The 19170-nt window shown below is 46.4% G+C and overlaps 1 protein-coding gene across 6 annotated transcripts in view; it reads right to left on the reverse strand.

The window, feature by feature from the left end:
- The window catches only part of CATSPER4 (cation channel sperm associated 4), a 40950-nt gene that overhangs the window by 7909 nt on the left and 13871 nt on the right, over nt 1-19170 (reverse strand). For 2 of the 6 annotated variants that reach the window (XM_083750839.1, XM_083750843.1), the window contains exons 4-14: nt 17618-17719; nt 16175-16272; nt 14550-14670; nt 13986-14119; nt 11158-11350; nt 9172-9386; nt 8455-8617; nt 6940-7017; nt 5197-5247; nt 3182-3226; nt 1343-1387 (exon numbers count right to left, since the gene is read on the reverse strand). In XM_083750839.1, coding sequence (XP_083606965.1) covers nt 1343-1387; nt 3182-3226; nt 5197-5247; nt 6940-7017; nt 8455-8617; nt 9172-9386; nt 11158-11350; nt 13986-14119; nt 14550-14670; nt 16175-16272; nt 17618-17719 — 1245 coding nt within the window. Of the gene's footprint in view, nt 1-1334; nt 1388-3181; nt 3227-5196; nt 5248-6939; nt 7018-8454; nt 8618-9171; nt 9387-11157; nt 11351-13985; nt 14120-14549; nt 14671-16174; nt 16273-17617; nt 17720-18653; nt 18673-19170 lie in introns of those variants that run through there. The other 4 variants (XM_083750844.1, XM_083750840.1, XM_083750841.1 and 1 more) reach the window with 4 other exon arrangements.

The raw sequence follows: 19170 nt of genomic DNA on the forward strand, positions 1-19170 counted from the left end.
GGAAACACATGTTTTGAAAAATCTCTAAAAGCAGCTGTTTCCCACCAAAAACTTGTTTGATCTTATGATAGTCTGAAACTAGGCCAGGCCAGGCTTGCCAGGGCTGATGGGAATTGTAGTTCAGCAACATCTGGAGGGCCAAGATTCCTCACACCTGTCCCAGGCCAACACCTGAACCACTATGCCATACTGATTCGTGTTGGACTTCCACTCCCATCAGCCCCTGCTGGTGTGCCCAGTGGTTAGGGGTGGAATGGGATTTGCAGTCCAATAGCACCTGGTTGCTTCCCCAACTCTCAGTATGCCTTTGAAAACAAATCAAGACATGGGGAGCATTGTGTCTCCATGTAAGTAAAGAACAAGCATAGCAGGGAGAAAAAGTGCAGCCAAGCTGCTCCCAATGAAGCAGTTTTCTACTTGCAGGGTGGTTGTTGTTTTTCTTGTTTGTTACATTGTGGGATATGTGGCTGCCCGCCTGTGTCTGAAGCGAGACAGTCCATTCTACCCCCTCATCCCAGTGCCTGTGGCATAGAACAGAATTCACACTGACTAAGGGAGCAATCCTATGCACAAGAAGCTGGCAAAAGCCAAGCTGGCGAAACTTAATCCAGTGTAATGTTACACCAGACCCAAACCCAGTTCCCTAAAGCCTGGCAAAGGGAAAACTAAGCCTTGAAAACAGTGGTCTAGGCCAGGTTGCTCGATCATGTGCCTGAGCGGAACAAGCTTAGGATCCAGTCCCCTCACCTCTCTGGTCCCACCCCTGCCACACTCCCAGAATGAAAATGGAGGACAGCGGTCATTGGAGGAGAGTGCCACATGGCAGAGAGGGAACTAAAGGAGGTGCAAGGGCTTCCCAACCCATAAGGGTGGGTGGGCCCTTAGTGCAGGTGTCAGGAAGCTTTAGCCCCCTAGATGTTGCTGAACTCCAACTCCACCAGCCCAAGCAAGCATGGACAACAGCTAGAGATGCAGAGAGTTCAGATATGTTCAGCAATGTCTAGAGGGCCAAAGCTTTCCCACACCCGACGTCGTGTTATCTAAATGGTGAGAATTTGAAATTCATGTGAGGGGATGGAAATGTGAGCCTTTGGTTTTTGCTGAAGGCTTTTATTTATTTTACCTAGGGCAGTATACAAAATTGTGATTCCCCACCTCCCTTCCTCATCTGCAGTCTGTGACAAAGGACATTTCAAGCAGGACATTGCGCCCTGTGTTTAATCCACAAAGCCAAACAGTTTTAAACTCCTCTTCATCAACTCATCCGCATGCACTAAAAGGCTGTCAAGGGGGTAAATAACAAAAGTTGTATCTTCTGTAATATATGTTTCTACAGACTTACCAAAGTCATCTGAGTACTTGGAACTTTTGATACAGATGGTCCCGGCTGGAGGTGTGGAGAAAAAGAAGAAGAGAAAAATGCAAAACCTAAATAAGGAAAAGCATGCAGGCAAAGGAAGCTCATTTTGGCTTCTCGTGTGGAATAACCGCCTTTTGAAGACATAAACACACGCCCCTCTTTTATTATTATGGCTTTAAGTTATATACTGTTGGATATAGCAACACCATTAAATTACAATAGGAAAACCAAAAGCAAAACGTAAATGCACGATATAAAAATGTAGTAAAAAAAAGAATCCAGTAAAAGGTTTTGCAAAACATTTCATGCCCTTGTCTTAGCACACCATCTCTGATACGACGGTACATGCATGTGGAATTATAATGCCCAAAGTTAGATGTTGACATTCACATGTGATGACTCTCTGATATGACAATCCATCATGTCGTGAATATCCAAAAACATGGGGACATAGGATGCTGCTGTATGCAGAATCAGACCCTCTGCATCTTGCTCAGTATTGTCTGCACGACACAATTCTGCCCTCCCCAATCTGTCCGTCTATTGCTCCGTTTCCCAGTCAGTACTGGCTGGTGCCCATGGGGACTGGTAGGGCAGAAGGCGGGGAAACCACTGGTCAGTGGAGCCAATCACAGGCAGAGCTACCCTCTGACCAGCTGTAAGTAAGAAGGCAGGCAGCTTCGTGGGGCAGTGCCCCTCTTTCCCTAATTGAGCAGCGTCCACTTTCCCCAGACTTTCATCATCTGTAAAATGGGGGAGTTGCATCTGAAATCTGAGGAACGGCTCCTAGTCTACACCTCTTGGGCAAAGCTTGTCCAAGATGGACTGGTGGCAGGCCAGAGGTTCTCCACCCCTGATATTGAGGGAAATCATATAGTAAGGGTGCAATCCAACACCCTCAATTCACTGCTCTGATTGAGGTAGAGGTTTCCCTTCACCCAGTGAAGGGAGCTCCACTAGCCTTCATGGCCCCATGGACTGGTGTTGGTGTTTTCCCACTGGTGTGGAGTTCCTGGTTCTGCCTGCTGAAAGGGAGCAGAAGTACTGGATGGAATAATAATAATAATAATAATAATAATAATAATAATAATAATTTATTTGTACCTTGCCCATCTAACTGGGTTTCCCCAGCTACTCTGGGCGGCTTCCACAAAGACAAAAAATACACTAAGATGTCATACATTAAAAACTTCCCTGAACAGGGCTGCCTTAAGATGTCTTCTGAATGTCAGGTAGTTGTTTATTTCTTTGACATCTGATGGGAGGGCGTTCCACAGGGCGGGTGCCTCTACCAAGAAGGCCCTCTGCCTGGTTCCCTGTAGCTTTGCTTCTCGCAATGAGGGAACCGCCAGAAGGCCCTCAGCGTCTGGGCAGAACAATGGGGGTGGAGATGCTCCTTCAGGTATACTGGGCCGAGGCCGTTTAGGGCTTTAAAGGTCAACACCAACACTTTGAATTGTGCTTGAAACGTACTGGGAGCCAATGTAGGTCTTTCAAGACCGGTGTTACGTGGTCTCGGTAGCCGCCCCCAGTCACCAGTCACCTGGAAGTACTACCAGGGCAAGGGGTGTGTGTGAAGTACTGCTGGGAGACTTCACCCCACAGCTGGGCACTCCAGGAATAGGGAGTGACTATGGTGGGCTTGGATCCACTGGATCTCAAGCTGACCAAAATGCTACCACTTGTTGGCACCGAGCTTGACTTGGTCCCTCTTCTAGGCCCTAAGCCAAACAGCTTAATATCCCACTGTGCCATTCACAGGCATGCACCAAAAAGGTGTCAACTGTACATCATCTAACTTATACGTTCCTACAGCCTTACCAAACTCAACCAATGTATCGAAGATTTCGGTGGAGCCTCTGATGGCTACAGTGTGGTGGTGCAAAGAAGAGAAACACAAGGTATAAGGGAAGGTGTGCCGCCAAAGAAACCTTGTGTTGGCTCTGCCACAACCACCTTTTAAAGCCACCCCAAACCCATTACAATCAAGGAGAGTGTGGAGGGAAAAGCCTGGATCACACCAGCTGGCTCCACCCCGGCACATCCCCCATCTGAAAAGTGCTGGAGATGACCTACAAAGCCCTACATGGCTTGGGTCAAAGCTACCTGAAGGACTATACCTCCCTATAGGAGTTCACCTGGGTTTTGAGACCTTGCAGGGAGGCTTTTCTCTCAGCCCCGCCACCTTCACAGGAAAATTTGGCAACAATGCAAGGGCCTCTTGGTGGTGGCTCCAAGAATGTGGAACTCCCTTCCATGGTAAGCTAGGCCCTCTCTGCTTTCCTTTCACTGGAAGGTCTTTGACCACCAACTGGCTGTTGTGGCAGTGTCTTGTGCAGATGGATGATGTTCTTAATTTTATGTTTGGAGGAGGAAGGTTTTTCTATTCAGTTTTTAATAGGGTTATACTCTCTCTCTCTCTCTATATATATATATTCTCATCGTTTGTATTTAGTTATCTGTTTTGATTTATGCTGTGAGCCACCTTGGATCCTGCACTGGGAGAAAGGTGGGATATTGAATGAATGAATGAATGAATGAATGAATGAATGACTAAAACAGGAGCCTATGCATTTATAGCTGAACATGCTCCCCTTTAGACATTGTGTAGACATGTGGACATTGGGGTATGAGGCTGGCATGAATGTCCCAATTTTTCAGTCACACATTTTCCAGACACATAGACTGGGAACACCCTCCAAGAAGGTTACTGTATGTGGGAAGCAAGAACCATGGCCAGGGGTGTGGCTGAAGGAGCTGAGGTTTTCTGTTCTATTTCATTTATCCATTTCTTGACATTTGAATGCTTCGGTCTGGTTCCTGTGCTCTGAGGTCATTGGAGGCTGTCTTTTAAACAGGGACTGTCTTACTCTCTTTTCCTACAGAGCATGTTGGAGTGCAAGCCCTCTTTGGTCCTCAAAGCTCCATGTGAATGTAACCTCCAAGGGGGGGGGGGGACTAGGGCGCAACCTCCAGCTTCTGTCGCCGTTCTGATCACTCTGCACAATTTGTGAATCTTGTCAGAACCCATGGTGAAGGACGGGCAGCTGCTCTCCGATTGTGGGAGATCTTGCAATGTGTGATCACTTATCATAACCACAGTGCCCCTCCGGGGGGCAATAAAGGAGTATCATCAGAGAAGCATTTAAGATAAAGTGGAATGATGCGTCGATGATGCCATATAAAAGGTCCATATAGTTAAAGCTATGGTTTTCCCAGTAGTGATGTATGGAACTGAGAGCTGGACCATCAAGAAGGCTGATGGCCGAAGAATTGATGCTTTTGAATTATGGTGCTGGAGGAGACTCTTGAGAGTCCCATGGACTGCAAGAAGATCAAACCTCTCCATTCTGAAGGAAATCAGCCCTGAGTGCTCACTGGAAAGACAGATCGTGAAGCTAAGGCTCCAATACTTTGGCCACATCATGAGAAGAGAGGACTCCCTGGAAAAGACCCTGATGTCGGGAAAGATGGAGGGCACAAGAAGAAGGGGACGACAGAGGACGAGATGGTTGGATAGTGTTCGCGAAGCTACCAACATGAGTTTGACCAAACTGCGGGAGGCAGTGGAAGACAGGAGTGCCTGGCGTGTTCTGGTCCCTGGGGTCACAAAGAGTCGGACAAGACTAAACGACTAAACAACAACAATGCAGTGTTATTGCAGCAATGCAATGTTGCAGAAGACACCCACAAACATCCTCACTTCAGTCTAGAGGGGCCCTCAGCAAGTAGCTTGAAAACCCTCTCTGTCCCTCACAGGAACACATGGGAAAGCTGTATGTTGATATGAATAATGAATGTTATAGCATCCACAGTATAGGTTTCTTAAGTCTTACCAAACTCAACCGATGAGCTTCAAGCTTTGGAGGTCTTGTTGCCTTCTCCACCTTGTTGGAGAAACAAGAAAAATACGAAACATGAGTAGGGAAAAGAGTGCAGCTGATGGAATATTATTTAAGCTTTATGCACCCTGACTAGCTTGTTTGTGGGTGAGGGTGGGGGGAGAGTTTTAAATGGTATCCAGAGATGACCAATTAATCCCAGCTTGGTGTTCTCCTCTTCCAGAGTCACTGTTTGTGCCTTGCCAGAAAAGAAGAAATGCCTTTTGAAAAAGAAGATAAATCTGCATACATTTTCCACCTGCTGTTTTATTATTTGTTTACATAAAATGTGTACACCACTCAGTTGTAAAAAACGAACAAACAGCCCAAACCCCTCAAAGTGTTTTACAAAAAACAAAACAGTAAAGTCAAGAAAAATTTACAACTCTCCTTTAAAACATACAAAAGTTAAAATACTAAAGCAGATTAAAATTGCTTAAGCTTTCTAAGCATCTAGGTAAAGGTAAAGGGTAAATGGACCCCTGACCGTTAGGTCCAGTTGCGGACGACTCTGGGGTTGCGGCGCTCATCTCACTTTACTGGCCAAGGGAGCCGGCGTACAGCTTCCGGGTCACGTGGCCAGCATGACTAAGCCGCTTCTGGCGAATCAGAGCAGCACATGGAAACGCCATTTACCTTCCCGCCAGAGTGGTACCTATTTGTGTACTTGCACTTTGATGTGCTTTTGAACTGCTAGGTTGGCAGGAGCAGGGACCGAGCAACGGGAGCTCACCCCGTCGCGGGGATTCAAACCACCAACCTTCTGATCGGCAGGCTTGTCAAAAAGGGAATGTTTTTAGCAAGCACCAAAAAGAGCTGCACTAACTGCAGCTTCTGCATCAAGTGGCAGGAACTGGGACAGAGCAACACATCTGATCATATCAGTATTGTAATGAGTATGCAGCTTAGAGGTTTCGATAATTAAGTGGTATATAAATAATAATAATAATATATATGTTGTGATTTCACAGTATGTAAACCACTTAGAACATAACACGAAAAGGGAAATTAAGATGAGCCCGCTGGATCAGGCCAATGGGCCACCTAACGCTGGATCCTCTCCTCACAGTGACTGACCAGAGTGGGTGGTATATCAATAAATCGTCTGAAACTGATTTCAAGTTCAGATTGCGACGACTGTTTCAGAATGACAATATATCGCCAGACAGAGCTTTAAAACAAAGCATTCATGCCCAGCCACTGCAAGAGGCAATTGCTGGGATTGCTGGGTACGCCAAGGCAGACAGCACAACCGGGAGATTGCTCTTCCTCCTCCCTCCCTCTCTCCCTCCCCAGCCCCAGCCCTTGAGGTCATGTTATATCGGTATATCACAATGGTTAGCTTGTGATACATCACGATGTTGAAAACTGCCCAGCCCTAGATGCCAGTGTAAAACCTGCAAGCAGGGCCTGAGCTCAAGTTCCCTTTCCCCCCGCTGTGGCATCCAGCGACTGGCATTCAGAATATTACTGGCTCTGACAGAGGAAGCAGAGCATAGCCATCAAAGTTCGTCTCCATTGATAGCCTGGAACTATCAAATCCTCTTTTAACGCCATGTGATCTGGTGGCCATCACAGCCTCTTGTGAGGAGGAGGTAGGGATTCCATAGTCTAACTTTGCACTGTGTGCAGAAGTTCCCCTTGGACCTGTTTCTTCTGCGGTACGTGAGAAGGACCACAAGCTGCTGATCTACCTACCGGAGTCGCAGACTGCCGCCGTACTCTCATGGCAGCTGATTTCACCCCTCCCTTTTGGAATTCCACGTCCGGGCTCATCTGCCAGAGAAAGAAGGCAAAGAATGAGGGCAATCTTAAGAGAGAATTTGTGTGTGTGTGTGTGTGTGTGTGTGTGTGTGTGTGTGTGTGTGTGTTGCTGGCTTGTGCCACAGAGGTACAGTGGCCATATCTAGACTGGGGACCCAGAACATGTACCTGTGTCCATTTCGATGTGGAAAAGAGATGGAGGTTTTTGGTGAGCCAGAGCAGGAGCAAATGAGAGGTCTGTGCATAGGAGCCAACTCCTGGGGGGTCTTTGGCTCCCCAAAATAAAATCTAGTCCAACCCCCTGCGATGCAGGAATCTTTTTTGCCCAATGTGGGGCTCAAACCCATGAACCTGAGATTTACATTTAGATGCAATTGGCTTCTGACCACTTTAAACATCCATGGCTTCCCCCAATGAATCCCCACAGAGCTACAATTCCCAGGGTTCCCTGGGAAGAGGGTCTAGTTGTTAAATCGCTCAGGGAATTGTAATTCCATGAGAAGAATAAGTGTCTCTCCGCATCTGTGACAATCTACAGCTCCCAGCATTATCTGGGGGAAGCCGTGGCTCTTTAAAGCAGTATGATACTGCTCTAGATGCAGAGTGTGAATGGGTTCAAAGAGTGTGGCATGTGGTCGGGCAGGCTCTCTGAAGCCCACTGGGTTTGAGGACAGGATTTCTACCGCAGGGGAGGGGAACCTTCAGCCCATGGGCCAAATTAGGCCTGAAAGGCTGGCCAAAACAACAGGGTGCCAAATTTAAACAGCCCCAATTGTGCAAAGCGACAATTGGGAATGTGTTCTAAGCCATGCACTCCTGATAGCTCCTTGGTAGCAGCTCTTGCCTTCCACACTGATTCTGTTCAGAGCGCATTCAAGCCCTACTGCTTTCTGATAGGCTTGAACCTACCTGTGCTGTGTGATGCCAGGAGATGAGCCTGTTGGCATAATAGCTGACCAGACAAAAGTGCTTCCCAGTCCCTTTCCAACAGTGCAAGACATACAACCTGTTCCTTTCTACTCCTCTAGGACTTTGGGCTTGCAAGCTCTGTTTTTTTTTTAATCAGTTTCCCGAGATCCACCACAGAGCCCAAGGCTGGCCCAAGACATTTTGGCACCTGAGGTGGACCACAAAATGGTGTCCTCTCCCCCCCAGGGAAGAAGGGGTGAGTGAATATCTACATCAGGAACAAGGAGGGCGGGCATGAGTATCTACATTGAGATCTGCTGCTCCTGTGGATCCTGACACCTGAGGCAGTCACCTCACCTTGCCTTATGGGTGGGCTGGCCCTGACAGGGCCTGATGGGAGTTGGAGTCCAATGACAAATGGAAGGCAGCACCTTGGCTGCCCTTGAGTGAGGAGAATGACTTGGGATAGAAGTAATGTTGATTGATGTGGAATGACCTGCTCCCCGCATTGCCTTCCAAGGCATGAAAAAGCAACCATACCTTTTCCAGGCTAAACATTGCACTGAGAACATCGCCACCCTTTGGTTGCATGGGATCCGCATTAAGCATACTCTCCGAGATGTTAGATCCACGGATGTTTCGCAGAACCACCTCTTGCTCCTGATCTACATTGAATTTGATGGACCTCACTTCATCGACTATTCTGTGGAGAGTAACCACAGAAGAAATAATGCTGGAGAGTTGCTTCATCCATCAAAGATATGCACCTGGCACCTTCACTATAGTTTCAATTCTATGCTGAAGACATATCTCTTTACCTTGGCCTTTGACACCTGAGATATGTGTGACTAATAGCAGCTCCTGGGGGGCGGGGAAGGGGAGGCCAGGGAAGCAGTTAGGGAGGAATATAAAAGCCTCCCTCCCTCTGCTGCACTCCTGGTCCAGTTTGCTCCACCCACTTTAGCTGCTTTAAAGAAAAAGAAAAAAGTAACCGGATCACAGATTTCCCTGGGACGGGTCATAGCTCAAGAGGAAGCGTCAATGGGGTGTCTTCCAGATGCTGCTGAACTACAACTCCAATAATCCTGGACCACTGACCCTGCCTGCTGGGTTTGCTAGGAGTTGGAGTCCAACAAACACCTGGAGGCCACCAGGTTGCCTTACTCCGGCTTTGGGGATGGGGTCAAGTCAGCTCTTCCAGTTAGGAAGTGACATTTGAGGTGCTTCTCAACCTTCAGGAGAAAAGGCAAGACTTACTGGTCAATCTCATCCCGGATCACCCGGTATGCCTTCAGGTTCTCATGGATTGCTTCCAGGACAACGCAGAGTTCTTCGCAGGTGCCTTCATTCAGGTTGCCCAAGTTTCCAAGGCTAAGCAAATTCTGGTGGTGCACCATGGGTGTAGCACGCATGACCTCTCTTACATGCAGAGGTTCTTGGTGACTTGGTTCAACATCATCATCACTGCCTTCCTGCTCAAGGAGGAATATAGTTAGGTCCCTGTATTTGCTCCAGTGTCATCAAATGACAGGCGCCACCCCAATCCACTGAGCTTTTATTCCGGTTGTCTCCCTGGATTGAAATACATTTTTTTAAAAACTCCATTCAATATTCCATCTTTCCTCCAAGCAGCTCAAAGTGGCATATGTGTTCTCTGTTTCCCCATTTTTATCTTCACAACAACCCTATGAAGTAGAGTCAGACTAAGAGGCACTGGATGGTCCAAGGTCACTCAGGGAGTTTCCTGGCTGAGTGAGGCTGTGAACCCTGATTATTAATTAATTTTTATTAATTTATTATTTATACCCCGCCCATTTGGCTGGGCTTCCCCAGCCACTCTGGGCGGCTTCCGACAAAATATTAAAATACAGTAATGCATCAAACATTAAAAGCTTCCCTAAACAGGGCTGCCTTCAGATGTGTTCTAAAAGTCTGGTAGTTGTTCTTCTCTTTGACACTGATGGGAGGGCATTCCACAGGGCGGGTGCCACTACCGATAAGGCCCTCTGCCTGGTTCCCTGTAACTTGGCTTCTCGCAGTGAGGGAACTGCCAGAAGGCCCTCGGCGCTGGACCTCAGTGTCAGGGCAGAACGATGGGGGTGGAGAAGCTCCTTCAGGTATACTGGACCGAGGCTGTTTAGGGCTTTAAAGGTTATCACCAACACTTTGAATTGTGCTCAGAAACATACTGGGAGCCAATGTAGGTCTTTCAAGACCGGTCTCGGTGGCCACTCCCAGTCACCAGTCTAGCTGCCGCATTCTGGATTAGTTCTAGTTTCCGGGTCACCTTCAAAGGTAGCCCACATACTGCATTGCAGTAGTCCAAGCAAGAGATAACTAGAGCATGCACCACTCTGGCGACATAGTCTGCAGGCAGGTAGGGTCTCAGCCTGAATACCAGATGGAGCTGGTAAACAGCTGCCCTGGACACAGAGTGAGGCTGTGAACCTGATCTCCCAGGTCCTAATCTGACACTTTAACCTCTACACCACGTTGGCTGGCAGCCATGAGAATCACACCCAGAATCTTGGAACCCTGAGGAGGGAACAACCATATAGCTCAGTGGTAAAGTCTTCCTCCTTAGGGTTTCCATCAAAGAATTCCACAGGACTGATTGCAAATATTTTTTAAATGGTTCAGACAATATAACTGTGTCTGTTTTATTGATGTTGAAGGGCAAACTGAATAAAGCTGAGAGTTGGGATAGGGCTGAAATTCAGTTCACGTGAAAGTTGAAACTAAGTAGTTCTCACTTTCCAAAATAATATGCAAGTCAAAACATAGCCAACTCTTCAAAACTCACACTTCTCTGAATTTTTCAATGTGCTTTTCTGGTTGAGTAATGTGTACAAAAATGCATCTTTGAGGGGAAAGTGTGCCTACAAATGGATATATTAGTGAAAACAACATGTTTTACATTGGGGGAAGTGGCTAGGCAAAACTGTATATGTTGGGCAAAATTGCATACAAAAAAGTCTATAGTAGGCAGACAAAAGAAGTCTATGTTAAACAAAATTGCATACCAAAATTTCTATATTGCAAAAAAAGCAAAATGTGTATACATGCAAAAAAAAAGCATACAAAAAAATCAATATTAAACAAAATTCCATGCCAAAATGGGTATACTGTATTAGTAAAATGCTGGTAAATGAGGCCTTTTTACTTTTTTAGGCTCCTAAGTGGCATCTTTCTGTGCCAATTTCCCACCTGGCTTCCCTCTCCAGCCCTTGAATTAATACTCACATCCATTCCAGCGTCGGTCATATTGACAGGGATATGAGCTTCCGACTGCTTCTTCTCTTTGTATTCGCTTACAGACCGTTCTAGGTTCGTCGTCACCACAGCCACAAGCAGATTTGCAAAGATGAAGGCCCCAAATGTGATGAAGATGAAAAAATAGAGAGCCCCCCCTATCTCCAAAGCAAGACCTTCCTTTCTGTAAAGGAAAGAAGGAATGCCATTGTTCAGTTGTGGGTGAACATATCATATGACTCAGTGATTCTTCAAACAGCTCTTGCTTATTCACAGGCCAGAACAGAACTGAACTGAAGGTTTCAGCCAGCCTGCTTATATAGAGCTCCACCAGAACGCAACAGTAACCATTTTCTGTAACCATCCAATCACTGAACGTGACTTTCAATCCCTTATTTGCATATGTGGACCTGAGTGAAAACTATCTACAGTATCCCCCTGCTGGCCCAGGGTGAGAACTTCAGTACATAACAGTCATCACCAAAGCGGGTGGGCGGGAACCCTTTGCCACTACTCTGAGGATGGGGCCATGGCTCCCATATCCTTTTCTCCCTAGGCCAGGGATGGGGACCTTGTAGGCCCTCCAGATATTGTTAGACTATCATCCCATGACTACTGGCCATGCTGGCTGGGGCTGATGAGATTTGGAGTCCAGTAGTATCTGGGGGGCACCAGGCTCCTCATTCCTGATCTAGGGCTCTGATGTCAGTCTGAAGGCTCATCCAGACTAATTTTCCTCTGCGATTCCTAGGCGCAGGTCTGTACTTTTCCGATCTGCATCCAAGAGCTTCACCCACCTCCCCTACTTCCCAGTGAAGACCAGCTCTTCAACATTCTCGGCAATCCATGGGGAACCCCAACTGCTGTTTGTTCTGATTTAGCATTAAAGAGCAGCTTTTCCTGGGGAAAGCAGTGGGACAAAAGGAGAGAAGGCGTGGACCAGGAAAGCACAGACTTGTGCCTAGAAAGCATGGGGCAAAAGGTCAGTGTGGATGAGCCTGGGACCAGCCCTCTACTATTCATCAAATCAATTTTATACTTCTTTTTCTAACACTAAAAAAAGAAACTCCCTCCAAAAAATGCAGCAATTTACATAAAAGAACAAAATCAAGTCAAATGGCCGTCAAGAAACAAAAGCAAATACTTTAAAAGTTTTAAAAACTTTAAAATCAAAAGAAGCAGAGTTAAGGCCTTCAGTCATCTTTTAATGAACATCAAAGCCACCCAGGAGGAGAATGTTTTCACTGCCAGCCTAAATGTCATCTGGGATGCATTTAGAATGGCCTGGTGAAGAAAAGAAGGCAGGTCTCCTGCCCCTTTAAGTTGCTGAGAAGAGTGAATTTCAGCAGATATAGCTTGTTATTAAATGTGCAGAAGCCCTGTCCCTCTTTTGCAACTAACCACCGTCAATGAGGGTCAGGGGTACCAACTTGAATAAAATATGGGGGGAGGCAGGTAAGCCCCACACCACATAACTGATCACATGACACAGTGCACACACAACACTGGAACAGCAATGCTCATCAACTTGGGGGAAGGTGGCACCCTCATATATTTCATTGTATTCTAATATATTATATTAGAATACAATAAAATACGTGAGGGGACCACCTCAAATATAATATACAGTCGGACCTTGGATCCTGAACGCCTTGCAACTCAAATGTTTTGGCTCCTGAACGCCGCAAACCCAGAAGTGAGTGTTCCGGTTTGCAAACCTTCTTTGGAACCCGAACGTCCAACAGGGCTTCCACAGCTTCCGATTGGCTGCAGGAAGGTCCTGCAGACAATTGGAAGCTGCGCCTTGGTTGTCGAATGTTTTTGGAAGTCGAACAAACTTCTGGAACGGATTCCGATCAAGAACCAAGGTACAACTGTATTTATATATTTATATAGTATACAATATATAATATTATAATATAAAGTATTATAATATTTTATCATAGGAATTGACGCCTATGATGAGGGCAAAAACCTGGCTTATACAATCCATGATCACCATTATTTGCCATGTGAGGCCACTGCCCCACTTTATCTAACGATAGGGCCAGTCCTGGTTGGACTAACCTAGTCTGGTTCCCACCTGCCGGCTTCTTCTAGGATTTCTTCTGATTTTACTAGACCGTAGGGGACAGTAAGCTTGAGGAAGGGCTTGGTAGAATGGCACCTGCTCTGTACACAGAAGGTCTTGGGTTCAATTCCTGACATTACCAGGTAAAGCTGTAAATGCTCCCTGCCTGAATCCCTGAAGAACTGCTACCAGTCAGCATAGACTATGCTGAGCCTAACATGGCTGCAACTCAGAACATCATTTATTGGCATGATGCCCTTCCTCTCATTTGGAATGAAGAACCAATTGTTGGCATCCGCCTGTCTCGAGAGACAGCAGAAGTGTGCACCATCAGAAGTAGAGTTAAACTGTTGGAGATTCGCAGCACCTGCTGTGGCTGTAGAGACCAAAATGGGAGATGCATGTTTCACTGCAGCTGGGGAAGTTGCAGGCATCTGGTTTCACTACTTCCTCTTGTTTGGAATAAATAATAATAATAATAATAATAATAATAATAATAATACCCCACCCTTCTGGCTGAATTTCCCCAGCCACTCTGGGCGGCTCCCAATCGAGTGTTAAAAACAATACAGCACTAAATATTAAAAACGTCCCTAAACAGGGCTGCCTTCAGATGCCTTTTAAAAATAAGTTAGCTGCTTATTTCCTTGACATCTGATGAGAGGGCGTTCCACAGGGTGGGTGCCACTACCGAGAAGACCAGTGACCCTTGTTCATTGTGGCTGAGCATGGTTTGCAAGCTACTCACTCAAAGTCGTCATATATGTTAATCCACCCATCCTGCGTTATGCAGATGAACAGGGAGTACAAAGCAGTCCCCATATTCCCAAAATGTGTTGGGACCGTGCTTCCAAAGAGGGTAACACCAAACACAGAGAAGACCTGCAAAAGGACAAAGCAATGGTGATGCAAAAATAAGGAAGGTTTCCGGGTTTTATTTGCACTAACATATGCATTTTTAGGCACACTTTACCCTAGCACTGGCATTTTTGTACACATTCCTCTGCTGGTGAGCCACACTGAAAAACTCAGAAAAATGCAACTTTCAAAGTTGCCTTTGTTTCAGTTTGCGTATTGTTTTGCAAAGTGTGAATTGGTTCGGGTCAACTTCAAAGCAAACAGAACTGGTTTTATCCCTCATTCCTACATCATACATATACCTGGATTGCCAAAATGAAAAAGAAAAGACAGCGGTGAAAGAACAAAATGAAGGAGCACTGAGTGGGTGCAGGAAGATGTAGGAGACAGAAGGGATCTCAGTTCATTCCCGTGCACCGCAACCTGACTAAAGAGGAATTTGACAGCATCTCACCAGCATGATGGCAAAAAGCAGGATCATGATGTTAGCCATGTCAGGAATGGACTGCAGGATCACCTGGATCATCCGTGCCAGACCAGTCACCATGGTGCAAACATGCATCAGTCTCATGACTCTGGAAAGCAGAGGAATAATAATAATGTGCTTGCATTTAAAGCTCAGGGGCAGAGCACACAGACTGCATGCAGGACAGAAGAAGGAGGAGGAGGAGGAGAAGAAGAAGAAGAAGAAGAAGAAGAAGAGGAATTTATTATTTATACCCCACCCATCCAGCTGGGTTTCCTCAGCCACTCTGGGCAGCTCCCAACAGAATAGAAAAAATACAATAAAACATCAAATATTAAAAACTTCCCTAAACAGGGCTGCCTTCAGATGTCTTCTAAAAGTCAGTTAGTTGTTTATTTCTGTGACATCTGATGGGAGGGCATTCCACAAGGTGAGCGCCACAACCATGGCCCTCTGCCTAGTTCCCTGTAACCTCACTTCTTGCAGTGAGAGAACCACCAGAAGGCCCTCGGAGCTGGACCTCAGTGTCCGGGCTGAATGATGGGGGTGGAGATGCTCCTTGAGGTATACTGGGCCGAGACCGCCCAGGGCTTTAAATGTCAGCCCCAACACTTTGAATTGCTCGGAAACGTACATCTCACTATTCACTTGCTCAGAAGTGATGTAAGAACAGAAGCAGAGCCTGCTGGATCAGGCCAGTGACCCATTGAGTCCAACATCCCCTTCTCACTATGGGCAATGCCTAGATGAAGAGCTAAATTAAGTGTTAGGCCAAATCATCTGACCAACCTGGATCCTCTCTCTTCCATGTGCAGAGACCTCATGGGAGAGGATGAATGGAGCATGCAGCCCACATTTTCTCAGTGGCAGTTTCCCATTTGTGGAATGCCCTGCCTGGTAAGGCGCATCTGTCTCCCTCATGATTAACATTCAGTAGAAATTGAAAAGCTCCCCTGTTCACCCAGGTGCTTGACGGCTGAGCAAAAAACTATTCCCTGTAACCTTGAAATCATGGGACATGAGTAGGCATGTGGAAGAACTCTGCCCAAAATGGGAAAAGGAGCAGGAACTGCTGGTGTTCGATTATTCATCCCATTGTCCAGAACAGAACTCAATTTGGTGAATGCATTTCACCAAATTTTGGCATTTGCTGCTGTGACTTCCAATCCGCAAAGCAATGCATCATGGATTGCGTTACCCTCCCTGCCATTTCTGCTGCATTTATCTGGCACTGAAAATGTCTGAGGCAGAATAATATAATGACAATGCAAGTTACAGAAGCTCAGCACAGTGAGCAGCAAGATGCATAACGTTGTTTTTAGCACAATATGAACTGCAGCAGAAAAGAAATGGAGCTGTTTGCAATGACAACAGGGCAGAACAGAAAACGAAGGTTCCTTCTTACATCTCAAGCTACAAGGATGTATGATTGATTTTAAACATGTTTAGATGTTTATTTTTATTTCTAAAAATAGTGTTCTGCTGCTCCCCCCCTTTTTTTGTTGCTCTGGGCTCCTTTAGGAGTATAACAACAACAACAACAGCAACAGCAGCAGCAGCAACAACAACACCTCCTAAGAATTTTGAGAACAAAGACAGCCCTCCATTCCTACCTGAGCATGTGGACAATTGTTCTGTCATTCAGTGCGGTAAAGATCAGGCCAAGGAACAGAAGCAGCATAATGAAAAAATTTATTATGTTCCAGCCATCCTGAGTTAAGAAACAGGGAACAATGAATTGTCATATGGAAGATCTCAAAGGAATGTATTTATTTTAATTCCCACATTTATATCCCATCTGTCATGGACTGGTTGGATGCAGAGGAATGGTGGAGGGAACCAGCTGGGGAACCCTTAGGGAAGAAGGTTCAGAGCCCGGCGAGTGGCGGCGGGACAACAATGAGTGGTCAGAAGGAGAGGTGACAGGGCTTAGTGAGCTGGGAGAGTCTGTGGCAGAGAGCAGTCAAGAAACAGGCAGAAGCTGAAACAGGAGAGTAGGATGTGGGAGGCCAATAGGCAGAGATGAGTCAGGCTGGCAAAGAGTCAGGGGTGTCTCCCTCGCCTACTAAGGTGAAAACCCCTCCCCCCCATTTCTCCCAGAACTGGAAGGGGCATGGAAAGGGTGGAGGAGAGATTGGCTGCATGTAGCTGCTGTCTCTGATTGCTTGGAAAAAGTCTTGGCAACTGATTTTCGTGGAGGAAGACCATTGGGAATGAGCTGCTCTGCTCATTAGGCTCAACACTCAATCAAATTTGTTAATAAAGAATTTACTCTATCTTTGAACTGTGTTATTACTGACCAGCACACTCCTGTGATACCAGTCTTCCTAGAAGAACCTCAGGATGATGTTGGGCATAGGGGTGGGATAGTATGTCGGTTTATCTCAAATTGTCATTTCCCCCATCTTAAGTTCAGCTCTCCACATCCCCATCTTAAGTTCAGCTCTCCACATTTCTGCATCAGTTTGTGATTATTATTTTTTAAGTCAGTGTGAAATTCGCCAGCATTTTAGTACAAATTTCTCTTAATACATACATCTTAGATGTAGTTTTGCAATTTCCCCTATTATTTTAAATGCATTTAAATGCATTTTAAATGCATCTAATATACAGTATGCATTTTTCTGCACGCCTTAGCATAGTGTATACAGCCATAGTGTGGTGTAGTGGTTAGAGTGCTGGACTAGGACCTGGGAGACCAGGGTTTATATCACCTCTTACATGCCCTTTTTCTAAACTAAAAAGTTTTAAACATTGAGACCATTCTTTGTAGGGGAGTCCCCTTGATCATTTTGGTTGCCCTTTCCTGAAACTTTTTCCCAAACTCACAAAATCCTTTTTCAGGTGAGGCGACCAGAACAGTACCCCAAACATGGTTGCATCATAGATCTGTACAATGGCATTATGGTGTCAGCCATTTTGTTTTCCTTTCCTAAGGATCCCTAGCATGGAATTTGCCTTTTCCCACAGCTACCACACCCTATTTTCTCTTGAGAGTAACTAAGCGCCCACAGACAAAGCTGATCTATGCACTGAGGCAGGTGCCCTGTTCTTACCTTCCAGTATAAGGAGAAGCCATAGTACCAGTTGAGGATTACTTCGCAGAAAAGGAGAGACATGACAATCATATCTATGGCTGAGAAGAACCCAAAGTATTTCTACAGTAGAGGAAGGAAAGAACAAAGTTGGCAGTCTCCCTAGATTAATAATAAAAAATAATTTATATTGTGCCCATCTTGCTCTGGGTGGCTTGCAACATATAAAACACAACAAAACATCAAGCATCAAACATTTCATCTGGGCCCCTAGGTCAGATGAAAATGGGCCTTGAAGCAGGGAGCAGGTCTTTCTTCCAACACAAAGGGAGCAGCAGATCAGCATTTTCCATGTCATGTTTCTCATTCTCACTGTGAGGTGTATGGTGCAGGACCCTGTACTGTATGGTGCGGCCCTCCGAGCTTCACAGTCTGGCCCTCTGGACTCAGCCCAGGCCACAACTCAGCCACAACCCCTATCTCCAGACCACACCCCTTGCCAGCCCTCCTTCACACCCTCCTTGGGTGTTTACGCCTGGCTGGAATGTGTCCTTGAACCCTGAGCTTTCTTGCTTGTCTAGATCAGGGTAGGCAAACTAAGGCCCAGGGGACGGATCTGGCCCAATCGCCTTCTCAATCCGGCCCGCAGACGGTCTGGGAATCAGTGTGTTTTTACATGAGCAGAATGTGTCCTTTTATTTAAAATGCATCTCTGGGTTATTTGTGGGGCCTGCCTGATGTTTTTACATGAGTAGAATGTGTGCTTTTATTTAAAATGCATCTCTGGGTTATTTGTGGGGCATAGGAATTCGTTCATTCCCCACCAAAAAAAAATATAGTCCGGCCCCCCACATGGTCTGAGGGACAGTGTACCGGCCCACGGCTGGAAAAGGTTGCTGACCCCTGGTCTAGATGGAGGGAGTGTGACCTTGTGTAGAAGATTTGCATTTGTTGCTCCACCCACTTTTGACTCTGGCCCCACCTACTACTGCTGTGTGCTCACTGGAAGGTTGCCCAAAATGGGAACATGGCATCCAAATTGAACAGGGTTGCCCACCTGTGCCCTAAAGCCTCAGATACAACGTGGAAACAGAAGGTTTAGCTCAGGAGTGGTGAACCTCAGGCCCAGGATTTGTGGCTCTCCAGACTTCTCTATCAGGCCCTTGACATCTCAGTTCCCTGGGAAGAGGGTGTGACTGTTAAAGAACTCTGGGAATTGTAGCTCTGGGAGGTGAATAGGCATCTCCTGACAATTCTCAGAAGCCCCCATGACAATCTACGTTTCCCAGGATGCTTTGGGGGAAGCCATACGGCGGAAGCGGGTGGCACTGTGGGTTAAACCACAGAGCCTAGGACTTGCCAATCAGAAGGTCGGCAGTTCGAATCCCTGTGACGGGGTGAGCTCCCATTGCTTGGTCCCTGCCCCTGCCAACCTAGCTGCTCTGGTTTGCCAGAAGCGGCTTAGTCATACTGGCCACATGACCCGGAAAAATTGTCTGCAGAAGTGGACAAACACCAGCTCCCTCGGCCTGTAAAGCAAGATGAGCGCCGCAACCCCAGAGTCGTTTGTCATA

The sequence above is a fragment of the Podarcis gaigeae genome, assembly GCF_964106915.1.
Source record: "Podarcis gaigeae genome assembly, chromosome: 8".
NCBI classification, from domain to species: domain Eukaryota; kingdom Metazoa; phylum Chordata; class Lepidosauria; order Squamata; family Lacertidae; genus Podarcis; species Podarcis gaigeae.